Here is a 25,738-nt window from a genome sequence, read left to right on the forward strand (position 1 = left end):
GAGAGGGAAAGGGTTTAAATAGCATTCAATTAGGCAAACAAATAAGGGAAGAAATCAAACATACACAAATAAGGAAAGAAATTAAACCCAGGACCAATTGTATAGAGTTTAGTAAGTTAACAGAGCATAATAGTGTGTAATCAGGCGAGTAACATTTAAAATAAGGAAAACATCAATTAACAGTCAGTCTCAAGGAAAATCAAGTAAGAAATAATAAAAGCATGGTAGATTGAATGGAAATAAGGAAAGTATCAGTACCATACGAGAAAGGAAAGAGTAAAAGTCTCAAACCCTAGTTTTAGGTAAACCTTAAAATCAACAGAGAAACAAGGGCAAAATAATCACATATTGTGTACAATGAACATAGACAGCGGATTATTAAAAAAGAAAATTAGAATCGAACCAGATTTGATTCAATCAAAGATCTGAAACCTTTATTTTAGGTAAACCACAAAATCGATAAAAAATAAAGGCAAAGAATCATATATCTTAAAAGAATGAACATAGACAGGAAGTTATTCAAAATAAACATAAAATCGAACCAGATTTGGTTCAATTACAGAAGATATAAAACCCTACCCTTAGGGTTAAGTCGAATAAGTGAGAGATACAAAAAGATTCGTACTTTCAAAGATCAGAAGTGATGAACACAGACGGAATAAACAATAGGTTAAAGATTTGAACCAGCTTTGGTTTGATTTTTGCCAGATTTGCTTGTCATTCTAGGCAAGCCATTATGTAATACCAAAAACGGGTAACCAATAGGGAGGTGGGACTAATATAGTAAGGGAATCATAGATTGATTCCATTTTTGGGGTTGGAATCGGAGAGATTTGAGTGACGGCGCTAGGGTTTTGAGTGGCGAGACGAGAGTGTTCTGGGACGGTGGGGGGTGTAAAGTGATTAGGGTTAGGGGTCTCGTTAGGTATAAAGAGGTGGGGTGAATGGGAGTCGTTGATCTTGAGAGATCAACGGCTGGGATAAAAGGTAAATGGGGCGGGTCGTAAAAAATGGGCACCAATCGGGCTTTAGTAAGGGGTTGTTTAGTTTGGGCTCAAGCACTATTGGGCTGGTGTAAAGGTGTTGGGCATGTGTATTGGGTAGTTTTAGGTCCGAAAATAGGAGGAATTTAGGGCTAGTTTTTAAATACCCAACATTTAATAAATAAATAATTTATAAAAATGATTAATAAATATAAAAAATATAATTTGTGCATGAAAATGATTTAAAATAATTACTTAATATTATAAAAATATAAAAAGTTATTTTCTGTATAAATAATATTATTATACCTATATATGGGCTATTATTGCAACAATATGCAATTTTAGCTTGAGGATGCGAAATACATTTGTAATAAGAATATATAAAATATTTGAAGCTTAATATTGATATAAAATGATAAGAAATTAAATAATAATTATTATAAATTATTTGTGATTCAATTGATAATTATTTATATAAAAATGCAGGAATAAATTGATTAAAACCCTTTAAAATTACAGAAAATTATGGAAAAATACTTCGTGATGCTCATGCACTATTTTGAAGGTATATATGTGTATTTGAAAAATATGAGGGAAAAATTGGGTATCAACATTATAGGTACGAGAATGGATCTCAACAACGAGCTCATCGGGAATGTGCCATTGGGGGAGGAAGTGGACGATGATCAAGGAGATGATGTTCTTCCCGAATTTCAAGCAAATAGGTGAGGTCGACCGCCTCATGATAATGTTCCCGTCACTCCTCCACCTCTACCAAGAGCAACAACGCACTAGGTGTTGCCGAACGAGGGTTATGCAAGTGTTATAGTCCCGCCCTGCATTAGGGCAGGCAACTTCCAAATTGCCAATGTGATGCTTACACTACTTGAGCAATGGGGATTCTTCACCGGGGCTTCGAGTCAAAATGCTTACAAGCATCTTAAAGGGTTCTCGATACTTGTTGGGGGAGCAAGCAAACCAATGTCTCCGAAGACGCGCTGCGGTTGAGGCTATTTCCCTTTTCTCTACAGGGAAAGGCATTGGATTGGTTAGAGAGATTGCCCAATCATTCCATCCATACATGGGATGAGTTGGCGGAAAAATTCATTGCCAAATTCTTCTCTCCGGGGCATATGGCTACACTTTGGGATGAGATTCTTGCGTTCTAGCCAGAGCCCAATGAGCCATTGCATGAGATTTTGGAAAGATATCATACCATGGTTAAAGAGTGCCCGAATAATGATATGACCGAGGCCATGATCCAAGAAACCTTATGCATGGGGTTCAACACAACAAATCAATTTGTGGTAAATCAACTCGGTGGTGGGAACTTGATGAGCACACCTTATGCCAAAGCTTGTGAAATTTTGGATGAGATGGCGGATACCTCATCGGCTTGGCAAAGTAGAGCCAATGTTCCCCAAGGTGAAATGTCATTCACCTACACAAGGAACTACATGATCATGGGCAAGCTATTGCCGAATTGACAACTACAATGAATCAATTGGCTAAAGCTCAGCTTTAACAAGTTCAAGGGCCGAAACAAGTAAATGCAATGGAAAGTGTGAATATGATGATGAACAAGAGACGACAAAAAGGTCTATAAATGCAAAGTTGTCAGGAACAATTCATGCAAGATGATAGTGGGTATGACCAAAATGATTTGTTCAATGAGCAAGAATAAGAAGTGAAATATGTCAACAATTATCAAGGACAAATAAACAATGCTCAAGGACAAAATCAACAACAATGGCGGTCACAAGGAAATCAAGGAAATTGGAACAACTAAGGCCACCAAGGCAATTGGAGTGGTGGTAACAATAATCAAGGCAATTGGAATAATCAAGGTAACCAAAGCAATTGGGGAGGAAATAATCAAAGAAATTGGGGTGGCAACAGTCAAAGCAATTGGGGAGGCAACAACCAAGGAGGGTGGAACAACAACAACAACCGAGAGTCGGGTTTTCAAAGGCCCCTGATGTTCTAACAACTGAGCAATCCACCTTTCTATCCTTCTCAAGGTCCAAGCTCTTCTAACAATGAGATGGGACGAATCGAGAACATGTTTAAACAGATGATGGAGAATAATGTCGACTCTGATGCTTAACTAGCCTCTCACAACACTTCTATTCGCAATTTGGAAGTTCAATTGAGCCAAATCTCGCAAGCTTTGAACACTCATCCTAAGGGAGCACTACCAAGTGATGCGGTGGTGAACCCAAAGGGTGGGAATAATACGGGATATACTATGGTGACTACGAGAAGTGAAAAAGGTGGAGATGCAACCATCTCAAATCAAAGAAGAATTGTGGATGATATGTTGTGGTTCAAGAAGATGAAATTCCAAGCAAAGTGGTTCAAGATAATGAAGAAGGTAGAACTGATATTGATGAAAATGTGGAGGAGACGCAAGGAGAAATGAACTCGCGTAGGAAACACGTAATTGACATGCCGGAACCGGTAGTGCTAAAGGCTAAGGCACCAACGCCAAGGCCTCATCCTCCATACCCTCAAAGGCTTTCCAAGAAAAATGGCGAGAACCAATTCAAAAAGTTTATTGACATGATGAAGAGTTTGTCTCTCAATGTACCATTGGTTGAGGCTTTAGAGCAAATGCCGAGTTATGCAAAGTTTATGAAGGACTTGGTCACCAAGAAGAGGTCAATGAATTGTGAGACCATTAAGATGAAACATCAAGTGAGTCATATTGTGCACTCAATGGCTCCGAAATTGGAAGATCCGAGAGCTTTCACAATCCCTTGCACTATTGGGAGCGTCGATTTTGCCAAAGCTCTGCGTGATCTAGGGGTGAGTATCAACTTTATGCCCTACTTGGTGTTCAAAATTTTAGGGATTGGACAACCAAGACCCACCATGAGGTTGCAAATGGTGGATCGTACAATGAAGAGGACATTGGGTATTATTGACGATGTGTTGGTTAGTGTTGACAAGTTCATCCTACCGGACTTTGTGATTGTTGATTGTGAAGTGGACTATGAGGTGCCTATTATTTTGGGAAGACCTTTCCTAGCTACGGGGAAGGCTCTTGTTGATGTGGAAGCCGGTGAGATCACCTTCCGGGTGGGTGATGAAAAGGTGGTCTTGCATGTATGCAATTTATGAGGCAACCGAATAGCAATGAAGTTTGTTCATTCGTGGATTTGGTAACCGATATGATTATTGATGATGCTAGTGCCACGATGAATGTTGAGGATAATTTGGAAGCCGTTTTGCTCAACCTTAATGATGATGAGGAGAAATAAGGCTATGTGGAGTATGTGAATGCATTGCAAGGAATAGGGTCGTACACTTATGAGCCCCGCAAGCTATCTTTGGATCTTGAAAATTGGACGGCTCCTCCAACAAAGCCCTCAATCGAGGAGCCTCCCACTTTGGAGTTAAATCCATTGCCTCCACATCTCAGGTATGAATTCCTTGGCCCTTCTTCTACTTTACCGGTTATTCTATCTTCTTATTTAAATAACATGCAGGTAGAGTCCATATCGTAGGTTCTATAAAGGAGGAAAAGAGCAATTGGATGGACCTTGGTGGATATCCGCAGCATAAGCTTCACCTTTTGTATGGACAAGATTATTTTGGAGGAGGGTTCCAAACTGTCACGACCCAAACCGATGGGACGCGACGGGCAACTGATGCCCTTACTCAACCGAGTACCAATGTAATGTATCTTTCTCATTACATAAACATGGGTAAATGGGCCAGAAGGGTCGTATGAGGTAACAAGAATAAGGCATGATAGATCACTCGACATAAAACGGCCCAACCTAATATAGTGACTTATACATATATCGTACATGCCTATAAGGCCCAAAATAATCACTCCTACACTAAACATAGGCTGACAAGGCCATACAATCTTTCATAGACATGACATATGTCTACAAGCTTCTAAGAGTACATAAACGTCATAAGGCCGGGACAGGGCCCTGACATACCAATCAATACATGTCTAAATCATACTAATCAAATAAGCAACTCCGGAGCAAATGGAGCACACTAAGATCTTTCGCTGAGCTGATAGCCTACTTGAAGGACTCTCAACCTGTCTATCAGGACCTGCGGACATGAAATGCAGCATCCCCAGGCAAAAGGGACGTCAGTACAAATAATATACCGAATATGTAAGGAATAAAAATCAGTAAACAATATACATGAGAGAAACATGGAGTAAAAGACTCAATATGTATATCTGAATATCTTTGTGAATTATTTAATATTATAATGTCATGCACGTGCATATAAATGTCATACTATGCATGGGTATATGCATTCATAACATCATTAAGCCTCTGAGGGCATCCCATTATATCATCTCGGCCACTGTGGGCAAATCATCAACGTATACCAGCTAATCAGGTGGTGGTGCGTATATAATGCCGTAACATTTTCCCATATCCCATATACATATATATATATATATATACATATATACATGTATATAATATCATCTGGTCATGGATCAATGTAAATGAATGCAATACATGAGAAGTACATCAATAAAAGCTTGCAGAGTGTCATAAGACCATTATGCCTCTAATTAATATCATGAAATAAACTTTTTCAACTTATATATTTTCTGAGACCCATGAATAGATGATAGAATAATATGACACATAGGGAATTAAGAACATAAGCATCTCTAGTATTTCTATGAATAGAGTCATTTATGGAAATTATACATTTGCTCATTTCGTTTGTGTCATATAGATCATGCCAAAGAAAGAAGGGATAGCCTTAACATACCTGAGCTGATTTTCTTGACAATTCCTCTGACACACATGAATTGTGACAAAACACGTAACGACAGATCAAAGTAGGAAAAATCCGTATGATATTCTTGAGAAAGATTGTACCGTGCTCCGTTAGAATCGCAATTCTCACATTACTGAGTAGCCTTGTATGGATTTTATAGCAAATCACGTTGCTATCACCTATGTGAGTCTGCTAAAACATTTGTTTCTTACATTAGAGATATATGTATCTCCCTTAAATAATTTAGAGGGATCCTTTTAATCTTAGGGGGTGTGGGGCCCAATTATATGGTGATTAAGCCACAAAATCCTCTAAATAAGACATCACCTCCTTAAGCATATGTCTAGATGTCAAGTTGCTGCAAACTTTCCAAAATTCCATATGGATTGTCACCCCTCCCCCTATAATTATCCAACAAATATCACTTAAAAATTTATTTACAAATCCAATAATTCACTAATGACCCACATAATTAAGAATTATCTCAAATTACTTAAGATGCTCGTCACTTTTAACACACTTTATACACTTTGCTATCATGGTCATGAGGTTCCTTGTATGGCAGTAGTCCATGAATACCAAGTATTTTAGCTCGGGCCGTATTCTATCCCAAAATGTCAAACTTCGATGAAATTTATTTTCTTCGATTTTCTTACCCTCTCACCTTCACGAATTTACTCATCACTTGTTTGAAATAGCATAATATTTATAATCCAAAATAATCTCATTCCTGAACTTACGTCAATTAACTTACGACAAAACTTTAACGTACAAAAATGCGAAATATAGCATCTCATTTCTGATCTTTCATCAATTTACTTATGGCGTACTTTCACATACGAAAATATGGGGTGTAACACAAACCCTCCATTGAACATCAAAGGAGGCTAAATGAAACAATGCAAGAGGTGATCAAGAAGGAGATAATCAAGTGGTTGGATGTCGGGGTTGTTTACCCTATTTCCGATAGTTCATGGACTTCTCCTGTGCAATGTGTCCCAAAGAAAGGGGGTGTAACACAAACCCTCCGTTGAACATCAAAGGAGGCTAAATGAAACAATACAAGAGGTAATCAAGAAGGAGATAATCAAGTGGTTGGATGTCGGGGTTGTTTAGCCCATTTCCGATAGTTCATGGACTTCTCCAGTGCAATGTGTCCCAAAGAAAGGGGGCATGATTATGGTTACCAATGACAAGAACGAGTTAATTCCTACAAGGACGGTTACTGGATGGAGGGTGTGTATGGACTATTGCAAGCTCAAAAAAGTTACAAGAAAAGATCATTTTCCATTTTCCTTGATAAATGCTTGATAGGTTGGCCGAAAGTGCTTTCTATTGTTTTCTCAGTGGGTATTCTGGCTACAATCAAATTCTCATTGCTCCAGAAGATCTAGAAAAGACCACTTTCACTTGTCCCTCTATGGTACTTTTGCATTCTCGGGGATGTCATTTGGGTTGTGTGATGCACCAGTGACTTTTCAACGATGTATGATGGCTATTTTCACTGATATGATATTCTTGAGGTCTTCATGGATGATTTTTCTATGGTTGGGAATTCTTTTGATGATTGCTTGAACAATTTGGGTAGGGTCTTGGCAAGATGTGAGGAAACTAACTTGGTTTTGAATTGGAAGAAATGTCACTTCATGGTCGAGGACTCGACCACAAAATTTCAAAGCATGGTATTGAGGTCGACAAGGCAAAAATAGAGGTGATTTCTAAACTCCCACCCCTACATCCGTGAAGGGAGTGAGGAGATTTTTGGGTCATGCAGGGTTCTATCGCCGATTCATCAAGGATTTTTCCGACGTGGTAAACCCTTTGTGTAAACTTTTGGAGAAGGATGCCAAGTTCCATTTCAACGAAGACTGTATCAAGGCATTTGAATTGCTCAAGTTCAAGTTGATTACTACTCCTATTATCACCGCACCAGATTGGAGCTTACCTTTTGAGATCATGTGTGACGCTAGTGATGTGGCGGTTGGAGCTGTTTTTGGATATCAACAAAATCTTCCATCCGGTCTACTATGCTAGCAAGACCATAAATGATGCCCAAGTCAATTACACAGTAACCGAAAAGGAGCTACTTGCTATTGTCTTTGCTATGGAGAAGTTTCACCCGTATTTAATGGGTACAAAGGTAATTGTTCACACCGACCATGTGGTGCTTTGGTATCTGATGAGCAAGAAATATTCTAAGGCAAGGTTGATGCGGTGGGTGATTCTATTGCAAGAGTTTGATCTAGAGACTCAAGACCGCAAGGGTAGTGAAAATCAAGTGGCGGACCACTTGTCTCGATTGGAGGAGGAGGGGAGGCCACATGATGGCCTTGAGATTAATGATTCCTTCCCCGACGAGCAATTGCTAGCCATTTCAATGACCAGAATGCCATGGTTTGCCAACTTAGTAAACTATCTTGTGAGTGGCATTGTACCGAATGAGTTCTCTGCAAACTAAAGGAAGAAGCTCAAATGAGATTGCCTTGACTATTATTGGGATAAGCCATACCTCTTCCGGATTTATACCAATGGTGTGATTCGAAGATGTGTACCGGAGGAGGAACAAATGGGAATTCTTGAGTACTCTTAACCGTATGGTGGTCACCATGGTGGAGCAAGAAAGGCGGTGGAAGTGTTGAGTTGTGGACTCTATTGGCCTACTCTCTACAAGGATGCTAGTGAGCTTGTCAAGTGTTGTGATGAATGCCAAAGAGCCGGTGGTATATCAAAGAAGAATAAATTCATCTCACCACCATTTTGGAGATAGATATTTTCGATGTGTGGGGTATTAATTTCATGGATCCGTTTGTTAGCTCTTGTGGGAACACCTACATTCTAGTCGTGATGGATTATGTATCTAAATGGGTCGAGGTCATTGCTTTTCCCAACAACGAAGCAAGGAGTGTGGTGGCATTCTTGAAACTCGAGGTTTGGTACCCCAAAGGCCATTATTAGTGATGGGGGTTCACATTTTTGCAACAAGGATTTTGATACCTTACTCACAAAGTATGGTGTCACTCATAAAGTATCGACCCCCCTACCATCCTAGTATTTTACCAAAGACAGTGAATGCCAACCGGACGGATTGGTCAAGAAAACTTGATGATGCTCTTTGGGCTTATAAAACGGCTTATAAAACACCGATCGGGATGTCTCCATACCGGTTAGTGTTCAGGAGGCATGTCATCTTCCGGTGTAACTTGATCATAAAGCCATGTGGGCTTTAAAGAAGTTAAACCTTGAGTGGGATGTCGCCGCAAACCTGAGAGTGGCACAATTGAGTGAGCTAGATGAATTTTGATATCATGCCTACACAAGCTCGTCCCTTTACAAGGAGAAGATGAAGTACCTCCATGACAAGTACATCCACAACAAGGAGTTTAAAGAGGGTGATCTTGTGCTATTGTTCAATTCCCGGTTACGGATGTTTCCAGGCAAGTTGAAGTCAAAATGGAGTGGCCCATTTGAAGTGGTGAATATAACCCCCTTTGGTGCTCTAGATTTGAAAAATAAGAACGATAAGGTATTTAGAGTCAATAGGCACCGGGTTAAACATTATCTTGGCAAGGTTGATGATGGCCACATTGTGGTGGTTCTTCATTTCAAATGATCGGTAATCTACCGCAATGTTAAATCAGGTGCTTCTTGAGAGGCAACCCGTGTGTCTTTTTCTCCTTCATTAGATAGGTTTTGTTTTGTGCTAACTAGTTTTGAAGCGTATGCAGGAATGGATGTGCATTGCAGGGATTGTGCAAGAAAAATTGGCTAAGTGTCACAAAAGTGTGGACCACACTATAATTATTCGAACTGCACAATTTTGTGTGCAGTCGCACAACTGGAAGACCAAAAGTGCATGCTTTCTGAAGTTTGGCCTATCAAATTTCCTTAACAATTTGCGGCTGCACACAAAATTGTGTGGTCCGCAAAAATTCTACGGCCGCACTCACTTTTTTGCGGACCGCAGAGCTTCTTCAAAAGTTCAGGTAAAAAGTGCGGACCGCACTCAAAATTATTGGCCGCACTCAACTTTATTTTTTTGACCAACTGGGTCAACCTATAAATAGGACCTCAATGCACTATTCATACTTTACACACTCTAAGCTCTGGAACCCTAACCAGACACAGTGCATATCCCATTAGTTCTCGATCTTCCCTCATTTCATCAGTGTAGATTCTTACATGCATCCTTCATAACTGGGATGCTCATTACATCTTTAGATTTTTCAATTTATTTTAGTTTAGTTTTTGTTCTTTTGTGTTAGGGTTATTTTTAGGCCTAAAATATTTATTGATTACTCATGTGTGCTTAAAATCATGTGGGTATTATCATATATGTTCATTGGGGCCTGGCTAGATGATTAATCGTGTTTAATTGCAAATACCATGTCTCAATTGTGTGAAAATTTCAAACCACAACAAGTGATGCGTAATTTCAAATTATGCGGCCACATTCACTTTTGTGCAGTCCGCAGTTCTCTAACTTTAGGCATAAGTGTGCATGAATTGTGGGGACCACACTCAAAATTATGTGGTCTGCACTGAAATTGTGCGGTCCGCACTATGGAATGATCAGAGAACCCAGTAGTTTGAACCTGGGGTTGTGCGGCCGCACTCAAAATTGTGCGATATGTATGTTTGGTTGTGCAGCCGCACTGTTAAATTGTGCAGTCTAAATTTGGCAGTTTTCAGCCCCACTAACTTTTGTGCGGTCCGTACTGCCTCTTCTGTAGTCTGATTCCTACAACGGTCATGCATCTGTGTGCATTGTTTTGAGCTCTAATTGATTCTTATTACTATGAATTGCAGACGATGATAAGATCATGTGGTCGAGGTGATGCTTCTAAAGGGAGAGGTGAATCCTCTCGAGTACAAGTCGAGGCAAGAGTAACCTACCACTTGCCATATAGAGAGTAATAAACAAGAAGGCTACGGCCAACAGAGTCCCAAAATCTTTAGACACCAGTGAATATGCCTCGTCTAGGGAAACTCTGTACAAGTACATCCGTAAGCCCAATCACAGCAAGTTCAAGGGAGATATCAACTCTGTGACGAATCCTCCACCTCAGCAAGTTCTTTTGAGGGTTCGGATGTTGGTAGCCAGGGTTCAAAACCCTCCTCTACATACACTCCTCCTGCACCAATTGATTTAGATGATGATGACGATGTTCCTGATGATGGTAGATGAGGTGACACTCGAGTGGGCGTCCTTGAGAAGTCGAAGAAGAAAAAGATGTGGGAAGATAGATTCGTCAGCTTATCAGCCTTCAACAAATTTAGAGAGTGGTGTCCCTAGAGATGGCTCGCACTTGAGCGACAATTCTTAATTAAGGATTTGGAAATTCACGACCCAAATGTCCTTAGACAGTTCCGGGAGCAAAAGGGATGGAAATGGTTCACCCACAGTGTCATTGATGCAAATGATCATTTGGTTAAAGAATTTTATGCCAATGTGGCTCACATAAAGAAGGGTACCAAGATAACTAAAGTGAGAAATCTGAAAGTCTGATTCGACGCCTTCTCTTTGAACACGTATGTGGGATCTGAAGAAGTAGAGGCAGTCCAATATTTGGAAAAGCCTGCTATGGGTGATGCAGCTCACCCGTGGCTAGACGAGATTTTGGCTGCTCGAGGACCACCACCACGGTGGCTCACAACAGGGGTTTCCATAGTCCAGGCCACCCTAAATTTTGAAGCTAAAGGGTGGCAGACCTTTGTGTGTAGCCGTATTGACCCGTGTCTGAATGAGAATAACCTCCAACTTCCCTGAGCAGTTCTGGTGGCTTCTATTATGGCTGGATACCTGATCAATGTAGGTGCCATAATGTCAACCAACATCACCTTATTTGTCCAGAAAGATGAAAGATCATACCCTTACCCAAACTTCCTCACAGAGTACATCAATGTTGCAAAGCTGGATCCAAGGCAATATGATACAAAGGTAAAGGCCAAGAATCCTCTCTCACAGTACCACCTGCATGGTGCTGACAACCCAAAGTTCAAGGGTAAGGCAACTACCTCCTCTAGCCAGTCTGAGGAGCCAACAATAGTAGTTACTGAGTCAGCTGCTGAGCCTTCCACAGATGCCATGCCTTCCACAGCAGTCGGTCCTTCCACCGGGACAACAAACATACTACCACCTTCTTCTTCTAGACCATTAGCTTCATTATTAGTGCCAGCCTCATCCACTTATCCACAGACTGCGCCGCGAGTCTCCCAAACATTAGCGAGTCTCAACAACTGTATGCAGGAAGCTACCTTAAAGTTATATGACATATCTAGTGCTATTGTAGCACAGTCTTCTGCCCCAGCAGCACCTCAAGTACCTCTGTTAGTGGAGGAAACACTGTCCAATATCCTAGAAAATCAGAAGACCATTATGGAGACTCTGGTGCTATATGGGGAAGTCATGAGGAGTTGGGCAAACAAGTAAAGAAAATACGGAAGTCTCAGGCTTCGAAGAAGTCACTGGATAGGTTACGAAAAGAAGTTGCCAAGATTGCATATGCCGGTGATCTACCACTTACTTATGGAGACAGCGCCTTCAGCCCCAGTAGCACCAGCAACATCAGTAGTACCCGAGGCACCACATACAGTAGCCGGCCAGTCTGAGGAGCCGGACCTTGCTACCCACATCGTTGAGGAGATGATACAGATGCTCACCAACCATGTTGTCTCTCAGCCAGGTGATGATGAGATACAATTAGAAGATACCGAGGGTGCTGCAGATGCCTTGCATACTGAGACCACATAGGGATTTCTCTTAACTCGCTACCCTTCCTTGTTCTTATTTTTGTTAAGCATTGGGGACAATGCTTATTTTTATTCGCAGGGGTGGCCTATTTTGATTGATTTGACATTGACATTGGCCCGTAATAACTCAAATACTATTTTTCTTTTATCTTTATTTTCTCATTGGTTATGTATATATTCCTCCCTTTCACTTGATGTATATATTCATTTTCCATCGGTTTGTATATTCATTTGTCTTACTTTCCGTAGTTTACTTCATGGCTTCTTTAGTTTGTTTTTCTTAGTAGTATAACTTCTTATTTACTTTAATAACTTCTTTTTTGATTTGTTAACTTCTTTTTACTTTTCAGTGAACAATAAGCCTTTGATTTTCTTAATGTCACGGTTCTTTCCAAAGGTGGATTTTGTGTGAACCAGTTGGCTCTTCCCTGTGATGGATGGACTGACAACCTTCTTAAGGGATTGAGTCTATTTTCTTTTATGTTTAGGCAAAAATAGTAGTAATGAATAAAAGGGTCTCAACCATGCTTCACTTGGTACCAACACATTTACCTACGACCTTATGGCTAAAAACAAGTTGTTGGCAGAAAATAGCTCTAGTTGTGACCTTTTGACTCTTGTGTTGGCTTAAGCAGCCATCGAGTGGTTCAGTCGAGCCATTTGTAATTCTCAATCTTAACTAGGATTGTTATGGGCCCTCGAATCCGTTCTCTTTAACAATCCAGTAGCGTGAGAGGTGAGGTATTGAATTGCAAGTCGAAGTACCTGTGCTAATAGTCTAGAACTTGCCCCGAATATTTTTCTAGGCAATATTCTAAGTGTAGATTGGATTGAGAAATGATTGTAGGCTCTCCTTGATCCAATTTGAAATTTGAAATCTTCTATATCCTAGCCAACCCATTTGAGCCTAAGCCCATTTTGTAATGACCTTCTTTGGCACTCGATCTTTCCTTAGCATTCTTGAGAAACAATTGGCAAAAACATAAGGAGAGACGAAGAGTTTGAAAGTGATATAAAGGTACAAAGAAGAGAAAGAAATGAAGAAAATGGAAGGCAAAGAAAAGAAAGAAATAACAAAAAATGCCAAAAAAAGTGAATAAAGTAAAGAGTTAAAGGGATTCAAAGAAAAACAAAGATGAAAGGCATGGAGTAAACAAAGAAGGAGAAAATGAGTATCATTACCAAGAAAGAGTGACTCTAAGTCTCTGTAGTTCCCCCAAGAAAAAAGAAATTGACTCAAAGAGTCGACAAAGTATGAGCCAAAAAGAGAAAATGGAGTGCTTAAGGAAAGATGAACTCATTCTATTCCAACAAGTCCTACCTTGATCCAAAAGCTTTTAGTACATCCCGAAAAAGCCCTATATGATTTCAAGTTGAGTGATCTTACATTAGTGGTGATTTACATGAGGGGCAAGCATATGGTACTTAGAGCCATACTTTGAGAGAGATGAGCGAACTTTTCACAATCCTTGAATTGAGTGTTACATTCCTAACTGAGTTATTGCTAACGGAGAGTAGAAGAGAAGGAGTTTGGGATCCAAAGTGACCTGCATAAAAGAGCGAGCTTCCTTGATGAATAAGTCAACTCTTGATTCTCTAATGTCACATTAGAACTATTCTACTAAAAAAAGTTAAATCATTCAATTGTTTAAAATTCATACGTGTTGTGGGTGATTGTTGGTCCCAATTGATGTGTGATTGATTCACCATAGGTGTTACATCTCGCATTTTCGTACGTTAAAGTTTCATTTTCAGTTAACCGGCATGGACTCGGGAATGAGATTATCTTGAGGTTAACGTATTTACGCTATTTATAACAAGCGATAAATAAGTGTCATGAAGGATAAAAGATACATAAATTAAAGAAAATGAGTTTCGTTGAAGGTGGCCGATTTGGGATAAAAGACGGGTCGAGAGATAATACCTGATAATTATGGACTAGTATCATGCAAGGTACCATATGACCACGGTAATACTATGTATAAAGTATATTGAAAATAAATAAAATTTTAAGTAATTTGAGATAATTCTTAATTATACGGGTAATTGGTTAATTACCGAGTAACGAGACATTACCTAGTTAGTTAATAAAATAAGTGGATAAGATTAACCCATTCTTCCCTTCCAAAAATGTGGCACAAGGCCACCAATCAAGAAGATGACTCATAACAATTTATGAGTAAGTGTCTACCTAAGGATTAAAAGAAAATTTACCCAACATAAGACTTTATTACAAGTCTTATCTCATTTTGGATTAGAATACCCCATGAACCATTATTGATATATCAATCTTAGATCCAAAGAAACGTTAGAAGCAGAAGCAAATTGTTGTTCCAAAAAAAAGCTTCATAGAATTAAAAGCTCAATTTCGTCAAAATTTCAAAAAGCAGAAGCTTAATCCGATTTTTGGGGTTCTAAGTTCAATCCACGAAGGTTTCCAACGGAATATTATACGGATTTTTTCCTACTCCAAGTATGTTAAGGTCATCCCTTCTTTCTTTTGGCATAATTCAAGTTATACAGAAGAAACGAGCAAACGCACAGTTTCAATAAATTACTCTATTCATAGAAATACTAGGGGTGTCTATACTCTTGATTCCCCATGAGAATTATTATTATCTTCTGTTCATGGGTCTCAGAATAATATGCAGTTGAAAAAGGTTATCCGGAAGGAATATTGAGATTATTACATATTTTTCAGGCATTTCACCCATTTATACATGTGCATTGACCCATGACCAGATAGCGTTATATACGTGTATATATGTAAATATATATATATATGGGATATGGGAAAAGGTTACGGCGTTATATACGCACCACCACCTGATCAGTTGGTATATATTGATGATGTTGCCCACAGTAGCCGAGACGATATGATCATATACCTTCAGTGGCTTGATGATATTATGTACACCCATACCTATGCATGGCACAACATTTATACGCATGTACATGACATTATAAATGTTTCAGAATTTAGAATGTTATTCAGATTTAAAGATGTGTTTCTTTATTCCATGTTTCATGTATGACTTTTACGTACTAATTTTCATGCCTTACATACTCAGCACATTTTTGTACGGATGCCCTATTTCACGGCGCCTGCATTTCATGCTCGCAGGTGCAGGTAGGCAAACTGGCGGTCCCCTTTCTTAGGATCCCTGATCAGCGAGAGTTGGCATGCTCCACTTCATCCGAAGCTGCTTTTGATTTTGGTACGATACGTTTGTATATATACATGGGTATGACGTGGCTCAGTCCCGTCTTTGTACAGTTATATTTCTATTAGAGGCCTGTAGATAGTATGTCTAGTTGGGTTGTATGTGGCCTTGTCGGCTTTTAATTTTGGATGTATAGTTGTCTATAGCAGCCTTGCTAGCTCGCCCACTGTATTCTGCATGTATACGTACATATGCCTTGTTGGCAGGTTTCCTTCATGTATGTTATTTTCGTAATTCAGCAAATGTTTTCAGGTTCATATCTTAGACGCATGCTTAGGGGTGTTTGACAGGTAGGACTCAGGCACCCGTCGTAGCCCATCAGTTTGGGTCGTGACAAAAGTGGTATCAGAGCAGTTCTGTCCTAGGGTTGTCTACAGACTATGTCTAGTAGAGTCTTGTTTATGGGTGTGTTGTGCACCACACTTATAGACAGGAGGCTATAGGACATATAGGATGTTATTCTCTCTTTTTATCTCAAATCGTACGATACAAGAATTCATGTTCCTAACAATATTTTATATTTTCAGCGATACCTCCAAAGAGTACGGCCACCCAGAAGGGAAAGTTCGTGGCTGGTGAGACTACTAGTTGAGTGCCACGAGTTACCAGGGCTCGGGGAGAGTCTCATGGTGAAGTTCTATCTTAGACTTCACATACCCCGCCCTTTCCAGAAGAGCTCTGAAGGGCACCAGCCCCAGTGCCCACCCCTATACATTCAGCACCTTAGCTAGATATACCGGGTCAGGAGATGAGAGATGTTATTCAGCTATTAACCCGATTAGTAGCCGTGCAGGCTCGGCATCAGGAAATAGGTATTAGTCATGTAGATATGTCCGTTAGTGCGAGGGTTCGTGACTTCATTAATTTAGACCCACAGGTATTTATTGATAGAGTGCAAAGGACATTACGGGTAATGAAGGCCACTACCACTGAGTCAGTTTAGCTAGCTTCCTATAAACTCCAAGAAGTTGCAATTAATTGGTACGAGTCTTGGAAATTGTCCAGAGGTGAGGATGCCCCTCAAGAAATATGGCATGAGTTTACAGAGGCTTTTTTGTCATTTATCTGCCACCGGAGCTTAGACGGGCCAGATTTTATAGTTCTTGACCCTTCGACAGGGTAACATGAGTGTTCGGGAATACAGTCTTCAGTTTGATTCGTTGGCCAGGTATGCTCCCACTATTGTATCTAAGATGGAAGATCGGGTTCACCGGTTCGTAATGGGATTAGAGCCGCACTTGCTTAATGATTGTATGTCGGTCTCACTTCATCCAGACATGGATATTTCTCGTATTCATTCATACGCTCAGGGTGTAGAGGAGCAAAAATAGAAATAGAGAGCCGATCGTGAGCATAATAGGGCCCAGAATAAGAGAGCGAGTTTTTCGGGTCCTTCTGGTGAGTTTCGAGGTGGTTAGAGGCAGCAGTACCTGAGGTATCCAGCCCAGCCATCGGCTAGCGTGCCCCCTCAGTTTGGCGGTAAGAGATTTGATTGTTCCTCATGTTCAGGTTCTGGTTAGAATTTTAAGGCCTTAGGTTCTCAATATAGGGGTGAGGCAAATCAGATGAGGCCGGCCTTGCCATGATATGCTCAATATGGTAAGAAGCATACCGCGTAGTGCCATATAGGATTAGGTGTTTGTTATACTTGTGGTTATCTGGGCCACGTTATGAGGTATTGTCCGATGAGAGGTGATGCAAGCATAGCTCAGCCAGCAGGAACTGTAGCTAGTTCATCATCATCATTACGCTCCCCTGGGCAAGGTCCACAAGCACCAATGGGTCGTGGTAGAGGCGGAGTATCTAGCTCTAGCAGTCCTTAGAAATGCATTTATGCATTGGCAGGACGACAGGACCAGGAGTCATCGCCTAATGTTGTTATAGGTATTTTATCAGTCTCCTTATATGATATATATGTAATGATTGACCCAGGTTCCACCTTATCATATGTTACTTCGTTGGTTGCTAGTAAGTTTGAAATAAAACCTGAATTGGTTAAACCTTTTGAGGTGTCGACACCTGTTGGGGACTCGATAATAGCTAAGCAAGTATATAGGGGTTGTATAATAATAGTTCATGGTCGACCTACCGTAGCAGACTTAATCGAGTTAGATATGGTAGAATTTGATGTTATAATGGGTATGGATTGGTTGGCTTCTTGTCATGCCAACGTTGATTGTAGATCAAAGATAGTCCGATTTCAATTTCCAGGGGAGCCTGTTTTGGAGTGGAAAGGTAATACGGCATCGCCGAGAGGAAGATTCATTTCTTGTCTTAAGGCAAGGAAGATGATCAGAAAGGGCTGTATTTATCACTTAGTTTGGGTTCAGGATGTGGAAGTAGAGTCACCAACCATTCAGTCCATCCCTGTGGTTAATGAGTTTCCCGATGTTTTTCCCGATGAGCTTTCGGGTCTCCTGCCAGAGCGAGAAATTGAGTTTGCTATTGACCTATTACTAGATACTCACCCAATATCTATTCCTCCCTATATAATGGCCCTCACACAGTTGAAAGAGTTGAAAGAACAACTAAAGCACTTGCTTGAAAAGGGCTTTATCAGACCTAGCATATCACCATGCGGAGCACCTGTGTTATTTGTAAGAAAGAAAAATGGTTCCTTACGAATGTGTATTGATTATAGGCAGCTGAATAAGGTGACGATCAAGAATAAGTACCTGCTCCCGAGCATTGATGATTTATTTGATTAGTTGCAAGGTGCCAAGTATTTTTCAAAGATAGACTTGAGGTCCGGGTACCATCAGGTAAGGGTTAAGGATGAAGATATTCCGAAGATAGCATTCAGGACAAGATATAGGCACTTTGAGTTTCAGGTTGTGTCGTTCGGTTTGACCAATGCCCTAGCAGTATTCATGGACTTGATGAATCGTGTGTTTAGGCCCTTTTTAGATCTGTTCATAATTGTATTTATCGATGATATATTGGTATATTCTCATTCAGAGGCTGAACATGCAGATAATTTGCATACTATGCTCATAACTCTACAAAAAGGGAAGTTGTATGCAAAATTCTCTAAATGTGAATTCTCGTTAAACTCTGTAGCTTTCCTTGTGTATATCATGTTGGGTGAAGGAATTCGGGTGGATACACAGACGATTGAAGTAGTAAAGACTGGGCCTAGACCCATAACACCGACGGAGGTTCGTAGCTTTCTCAGTTTGGTAAGTTATTACGGGAGATTTGTGGAAGGATTTTATTCCCTTTCGGCACCTTTAACAAAGTTGACTCAGAAGGGAGCAAAGTTTCAATGGACTAACGCTTGCGAATGGAGTTTCCAAGCCTTAAAGGACAGATTAACTTCAGCACCGGTTCTAACACTCCCAGAAGGGAATAATGGTTATGTGATCTATTGTGATGCTTCAGGAGTTGGATTGGTTGTGTGCTGTTGCAGCATGGTAAGGTTGTGGCTTATGCTTCTAGACAACTAAGAAAGCACGAGAAGAACTACTCGACCCACAATTTAGAGTTAGATGCGGTGATTCATGCACTAAAGATGTGGAGGCACTACTTGTATGGCATTCATGTTAATATCTATACGGATCATAAGAGCCTCCAGTACATCTTCAAGCAAAAGGAATTGAATCTACGTCAAAGAAGATGGTTGGAGCTACTTAAAGACTATGACATTGATATTTTATACCATCTGGGGAAGACGAACGTAGTAGCCGATGCCCTCAGCCGTAGATCTATAGGTAGCCTGTCGTATTTACAGCCAGAAAAGAGGAGAATAGCCCATTAGGTTCATCAGCTAGCTAGTCTTGGAGTTCGGTTACTAGACTCATGTGATATTGGAATTACTATTCAGGATACGGCAACATCCTCTATAGTAACTGAAGTAAAAGAACGCCAGTACGAGGATCCTTTGTTATTTCACATTGGGATACCACCCTTCAGAAGAAGAAGATGCCGTTGGAAATTATAGAAGATGGGGTCCTCAGATATCGAGGACGATTATGTGTCCCTAATGTTGTAGGGCTATGTCGGCAGGTTATGGCAGAAACTTACTATTCTCGTTATTCTATCCATCCAGGAGCAACAAAGATGTATCATGATATCAGGGAAATATATTGGTGGGACGGAATGAAAAAGGATGTAGCGGAGTTTGTTGCTTAGTGTCCTAACTGTCACTATTCTCGTTATTCTATCCATCCAAGAGCAACAAAGATGTATCATGATATCAGGGAAGTATATTGGTGGGATGGAATGAAAAAAGATGTAGCGGAGTTTGTTGCTCAGTGTCCTAACTATCAGCAGGTTAAGATTGAGCATCAGAAACCCGGTGGGTTATTGCAGGCTATGGAGATTTCGACTTAGAAATAGGAAGTAATCAATATGGATTTCATTGTAGGCTTACCTCATACCCAGCATAAGTTCGATTGATATAGGTAATTTTTGATAGGCTTACAAAGTAAGCCCATTTTCTACCCGATAGAACTACATATTCCTTAGAGGATTACTCAAGGTTTTATATTAAGGAGATAGTACGACTGCATGGTGTCCCTGTATCTATTATCTCGGATAGAGGAGCTCAATTTACAGCTAACTTCTGGAGGTCCTTCCAAAAAAGATTGGGGACTCAAGTAAGTCTTAGTACGGCATTTCATCCCCAGACAGACGGAAAGGCTGAGCGTACTATTCAGACACTGGAGGATATGTTACGAGCTTGTGTAATAGACTTCAAAGGTAGCTGGGATGATCTGCCGCTTATTAAGTTCGCATATAATAATAGTTACCATTCCAGTATTCAGATAGCTACATACGAAGCTCTTTACGGACGGAAGTGTCGGTCGCCTATAGGGTGGTTCGATGTTGGAGAATCTAGATTACATGGTCTAGACCTGGTTTAGCAAGCCATAGAAAAAGTAAAGCTTATCCGGGATCGACTATTGACAGCTCAAAGTCATCAGATGTCATATTCTGACGTGCGACGTCGAGATTTAGAGTTCGGGATGATGACTGGGTATTCTTAAAGGTGTCACCTATGAAGGGTATGATAAGATTGGGCTAGAAAGGCAAACTTAGCCCACGGTATATTAGGCCTTATATGATCATTCAGAGAGTGGGCCAAGTAGCTTATAAGTTAGAATTGCCTTCGAAATTAGAGTCTGTACGTATCTATGTTACGAAAGTACATTGGCGATCCTACCCGAGTGGTGCCCATGGATGATGTACAGATTACAGAGGATTTGTCATACGAGGAAATTTCGGTTGCCATCCTAGGTCGACAAATCTGCAAGCTACGAAATAAGGAGGTAGCCTTCGTGAAAGTACTTTGGAGGAACAACAATGTGGAAGAAATGAATTGGGAGGTCGAGGAAGACATGAAGTCTGGATATCCCTACTTATTTCCTCCTATAGAGAAGGGTCCGACTGAGACGTCATAACCATAAGGTACTTGTATAAATTCTTGTGTTGGTTATTGTCGTTGGTCATGTGAGGCCATTGTCGTTATTCATAATTATGGTCATGTGTGGCGTTGAGTTATTAAGCTTTTATGGGGAGAGTTGGTAGTGGTGTTATTACAGAGGCGACCCTGCCAAAGTTATATAGATCATGGGGGGTTGAACATTCGAGGACGAATGTTTCAAAGGGGGGAAAGATGTTACATCTCGCGTTTTCATGCGTTAAAGTTTCGTTTTCAGTTAACTGATGTGGAATCGGGGATGAGATTATCTTGAGGTTAACGTATTTATGCTATTTATAACAAGAGATAAATAAGTGTCATGACGGATAAAGGATACACGAATTAAAGAAAACGAGTTTCGTTGAAGGTGACCAATTTGGGATAAAATACGGGTCGAGCGATAATATCCGATAATTATGGACTAGTACCATGAAAGGTACCATATGACCACGGTAGTACAATGTATAAAGTATATTAAAAATAAATAGAATTTTAAGTAATTTGAGATAATTCTTAATTATACAGGTAATTGGTAAATTACCAGGTAACAGGACATTACCTAGTTAATTAATAAAATAAGTGGATAAGATTAACCCCTTTATCACTTCCAAAAATGTGGCACAAGGCCACCAATCAAGAAGATGACTCATAGCAATTTATGAGTAAGTGTCTACATAAGGATTAAAAGAAAACTTAACCAAGATAAGACTTTATTACAAGTCTTATCTCATTTTGGATCAGAACACCCCATGAACCATTATTGATATATCAATCTTAGATCCAAAGAAATGTTAGAAGCAGAAGCAAATTGTCGTTCCAAAACAAAAGGCTTCATAGAATCAAAAGCTAAATTTCATCAAAAATTTCAAAAAGCAGAAGCTTAATCCGATTTTTGGGGTTCTAAGTTCAATCCACGAAGGTTTCCAACGGAATATTATACGGAGTTTTCCCTACTCCAAGTATGTTAAGGTCATCCCTTCTTTCTTTTGGCATAATTCAAGTTATACAGAAGAAACGAGCAAACACACAATTTCCATAAATTACTCTATTCATAGAAATACTATAGGTGTCTATATTCTTGATTCCCCATGAGAATTATTATTATCTTCTGTTCATGGGTCTCAGAATAATACGCAGTACAAAAAGGTTATCCGGAAGGAATATTGAGATTATTACGTATTTTTCATGCATTTCACCCATTTATACATGTGCATTGACTCATGACCAGATAGTGCTATATACGCGTATATATGTCAATATATGTATATGGGATATGGGAAAAGGTTACGGCATTATATACATACCACCACCTAATCAGTTGGTATATGTTGATGATGTTGCCCACAGTAGCCAAGACGATATGATGGTATGCCCTCAGTGGCTTGATGATATTATGTACACCCATACCTATGCATGGCACGACATTTATACGCATGTGTATGACATTATAAATGTTTCAAAATTTAGAAGGTTATTCAGATTTAAAGATGTGTTTCTTTATTCCATGTTTCATCTATGACTTTTACGTACTAATTTTCATGTCTTACATACTCAGTACATTTTTTGTACTGACGCCCTATTTCACCGGGCCTACGTTTCATGCCCGCAGGTGCAGGTAGGTAAGCTGAAGGCCCCTCTTCTAAGGATCCTAGATCAGCAAGAGTTGGCGTGCTCCACTTGATCCGGAGCTGCTTTTGATTTTGGTATGATATGTTTGTATATATAGGGTTTGACGTGGCTCAGTCCCGTATTTGTACAGTTATGTTTCTATTAGAGGTTTGTAGACAGTATGACTAGTTGGGTTGTATGTGACCTTGTCGACTTTCAATTTTGGATGTATAGTTATCTATAACAGCTTTGCCGGCTCGCCCACTCTATTCTGCATGTATACATACATATGCATTGTTGGTAGGTTTTCTTCATGTATATTATTTTCGTAATTTAGCAGATATTTTTTAGGTTCATATCTTAGACAAATGCTTAGGGGTGTTTGACAGGTAGGACTTAGGCACCCGTCGCGGCCCATCGGTTTGGGTCGTGACAATAGGCCTGCTGAAATAGCCATTTTTCTAGTGGAGGGGGGAATTGCCTTAATTGTTTGAGGACAATCAAAAGCTTAAGTTTGGAGGAGTTGATAAGTATGGATTTTAACTACTTATTTGCACTCTTTTACTTTTGTTTTAGCTCAAAATTGCTTAAAGGTATTTCCTAAAACTAATGAAATGTGCTTTCTTGCAGGAGTGTTGGAATATGAGCCAAAGAAATAAAAATCAACTCAAGAAGGAGTAATTTTGGACAAGGACCAAAACAAGGCTAAAAAGGAACAACACAGACCGCACAATATTGAGTGCGGTTGCAGAACATAAGGAAGCCTCTGACAGAATTCCCATGGAAAATGCGGACCACATAATTCTAGTGTGGCCGCAGAAGATGAAGTTCATAGAGTTGTATTTTTAGGCCATGAAGAAGTACGGACTGCACCATTATTGTGGCCGCAGGATGTCAAGTGCAGCCGCACTCATAATTATGCGGCCCGCAGAAAAGGAGAATCAGAGAGCCAAGTTTTTGGAAGATTGAAGAAATACGTCCGCACTCATAAATGTGTGGTCCGCATAATGAAGGCCAGCTCCAGTCCAAATTCAAGTGTGCAGCCACACTCAAAAATGTGCGCGGTCCGCATAATTAAATGAAGTGCGGCCGCAATCCAATTTTATGCGATCGCGAAAAGCTCAATTGACCGGTCAATCTCAACATACGGACTGCACATAGAATTGTGCAGCCGCACAATCTCCGCATGGGCGATTTTGTAAAATATTTTCAGCTTAGTATAAATAGAACTTTTTATCATTTTTAGGTGAAGTTTTGTAAGTTGGGAGAACCTAATCCATTTTTATTTACTGTATTGGGTAACATTGTACTAGATTAGCTTTTAAACATTAGATTTTCTTAGCTTAATCAAGTATTATGAATTCCATCTTAGTTTCTTCTTTAATTTCTGCATTTTTCATGAGTAGTTAAACCTATAGCTAGGGTTGTGATCCAACCCTAGTATGGGTACTTAATGTGTGATTGATTTAGGGTTTATTTATGATTGGGTATATGATATTTAGACTAGTTCTTGCTTGAATTTGAGAATTGATGGTTGCAAATATTGATTCATACCTAATTGACTTAGTCTCTACTTGAGAAAGAGAGACCAAGTCCAGGAAAACTTGGCTAACAAGAAATTGGGGTGAACTAAAGAAATTGATAGCCCCAATAAAAGGGTCAAATCTAGAGAAAGTAAGACCCGATTTGAGCATATATCACTTATTTTGTGAAATACCCATTTGGACTTAAGAAATCTAAATTGGGCAAAATCACTCAAACTACCAAGAGGTATAGAGTGAGTAATCGCGTGTGATTGCTATATTGTATCCTGATCAACCAAACATGCCCTAAAGCTCTCAACCCGGTAGGTATCCATCTAGGCAAAAGTTACAATCCTACATCTTTCATAAATTGAAAAACAACCAAAACCAAAAATATTGTCTATTAACTCTCCAATTACAATCAATAGCTTAGAAGTAGAAGTAGAAACAACAATTGAAACTGTGGAAGTGTAATTTGAGGCACATCATACAGTCACACTAGGTGTATACCTAATCCAAAATCTAACTCCCTGTAGATTCGACCCGACTTGCGTTAGGTTTTTATTATTGCTTCTAACGCCTCAAAACCTATATTTGTGGTGTGAGTTTGGGTGACATCAACCCTATGCCTGCAGGTGCAAAATCGCTAGGCAGAAATAGGGGCCTTTGAGGGTTTGATTTCATTTTTTATTTTTGGACCTAGAGAGCTCGATTTGTGGCGGTTTTTCAAGGGATCATCAAGAAAATCATTGGGGTAAGTGATTCTAACTCAGATTTGGCAATTATACATGAACCCATTGTTATTTTCGTCACTTTTAATTAGTGATTTGAGTTGGCAAATTTGGGAAAAAATTATGAAACTTCTTAGACTAAATCTTAGGGATTTGAAAGGCAATTTGAAGTCGGATTTGAGTAATTCGTGTATGGTTGGACTCGTTATCGAATGAGTGTAAGGATTTTTTTAATTTTGGTTGGGTTCCAAGACGCGAGCCTGGGTTGACTTTTTATGTTAATTTTTGTTTCTCTTTGAAGATTGTAACTTTATTGTTCAGAATAGTTTTCTATAGTTTATTTTTATGGTATGAAGTTTTTTTGGCTAGATTCTAGCCGTTCAGAGTTGGATAATCGAGAGAAAGGCTTACTAGTGGATTGAGTAGTGTGTTTTGAGGTAAGTGTTTTGCCTAACTTTGTGTGGGGGAATTAACCCTATCATTTATGTTGTTTTGTGTTAATGTGATATGTGGGAGTCGTGTACTTGAGGTGATGAGTGTGTACACGGTCTAAATGTAGAAATTAACTGATTTTAGCTATGTAGATTCCTTTCATGCCTTTAATTGATTTGCCACAATAAGTTGTATTCATCATCATTAGTCTATCTTCACATGCTTTACTTGACATCGTTAATACCTGCCTTATCTCTTACTTGTTAATTGCCTTTACATGTTTAGTTGA

At 39.7% G+C, this 25,738-nt stretch overlaps 1 protein-coding gene across 1 annotated transcript; it reads left to right on the forward strand.

Annotated features, from left to right (window-relative positions):
* The first annotated feature begins 3,434 nt into the window (after window positions 1-3,434).
* On the forward strand, window positions 3,435-8,217 carry LOC138869331 (uncharacterized). The gene is made up of 4 exons (XM_070146942.1): window positions 3,435-4,050; window positions 4,478-4,565; window positions 7,074-7,182; window positions 7,693-8,217. Exons 1-4 carry the CDS (start codon window positions 3,435-3,437, stop codon window positions 8,215-8,217), a joined length of 1,338 nt encoding a protein of 445 aa, XP_070003043.1.
* The last annotated feature ends 17,521 nt before the right edge of the window (window positions 8,218-25,738 follow it).

The sequence above is a fragment of the Nicotiana sylvestris genome, chromosome 5 (assembly GCF_000393655.2).
Source record: "Nicotiana sylvestris chromosome 5, ASM39365v2, whole genome shotgun sequence".
NCBI lineage: Eukaryota > Viridiplantae > Streptophyta > Magnoliopsida > Solanales > Solanaceae > Nicotiana > Nicotiana sylvestris.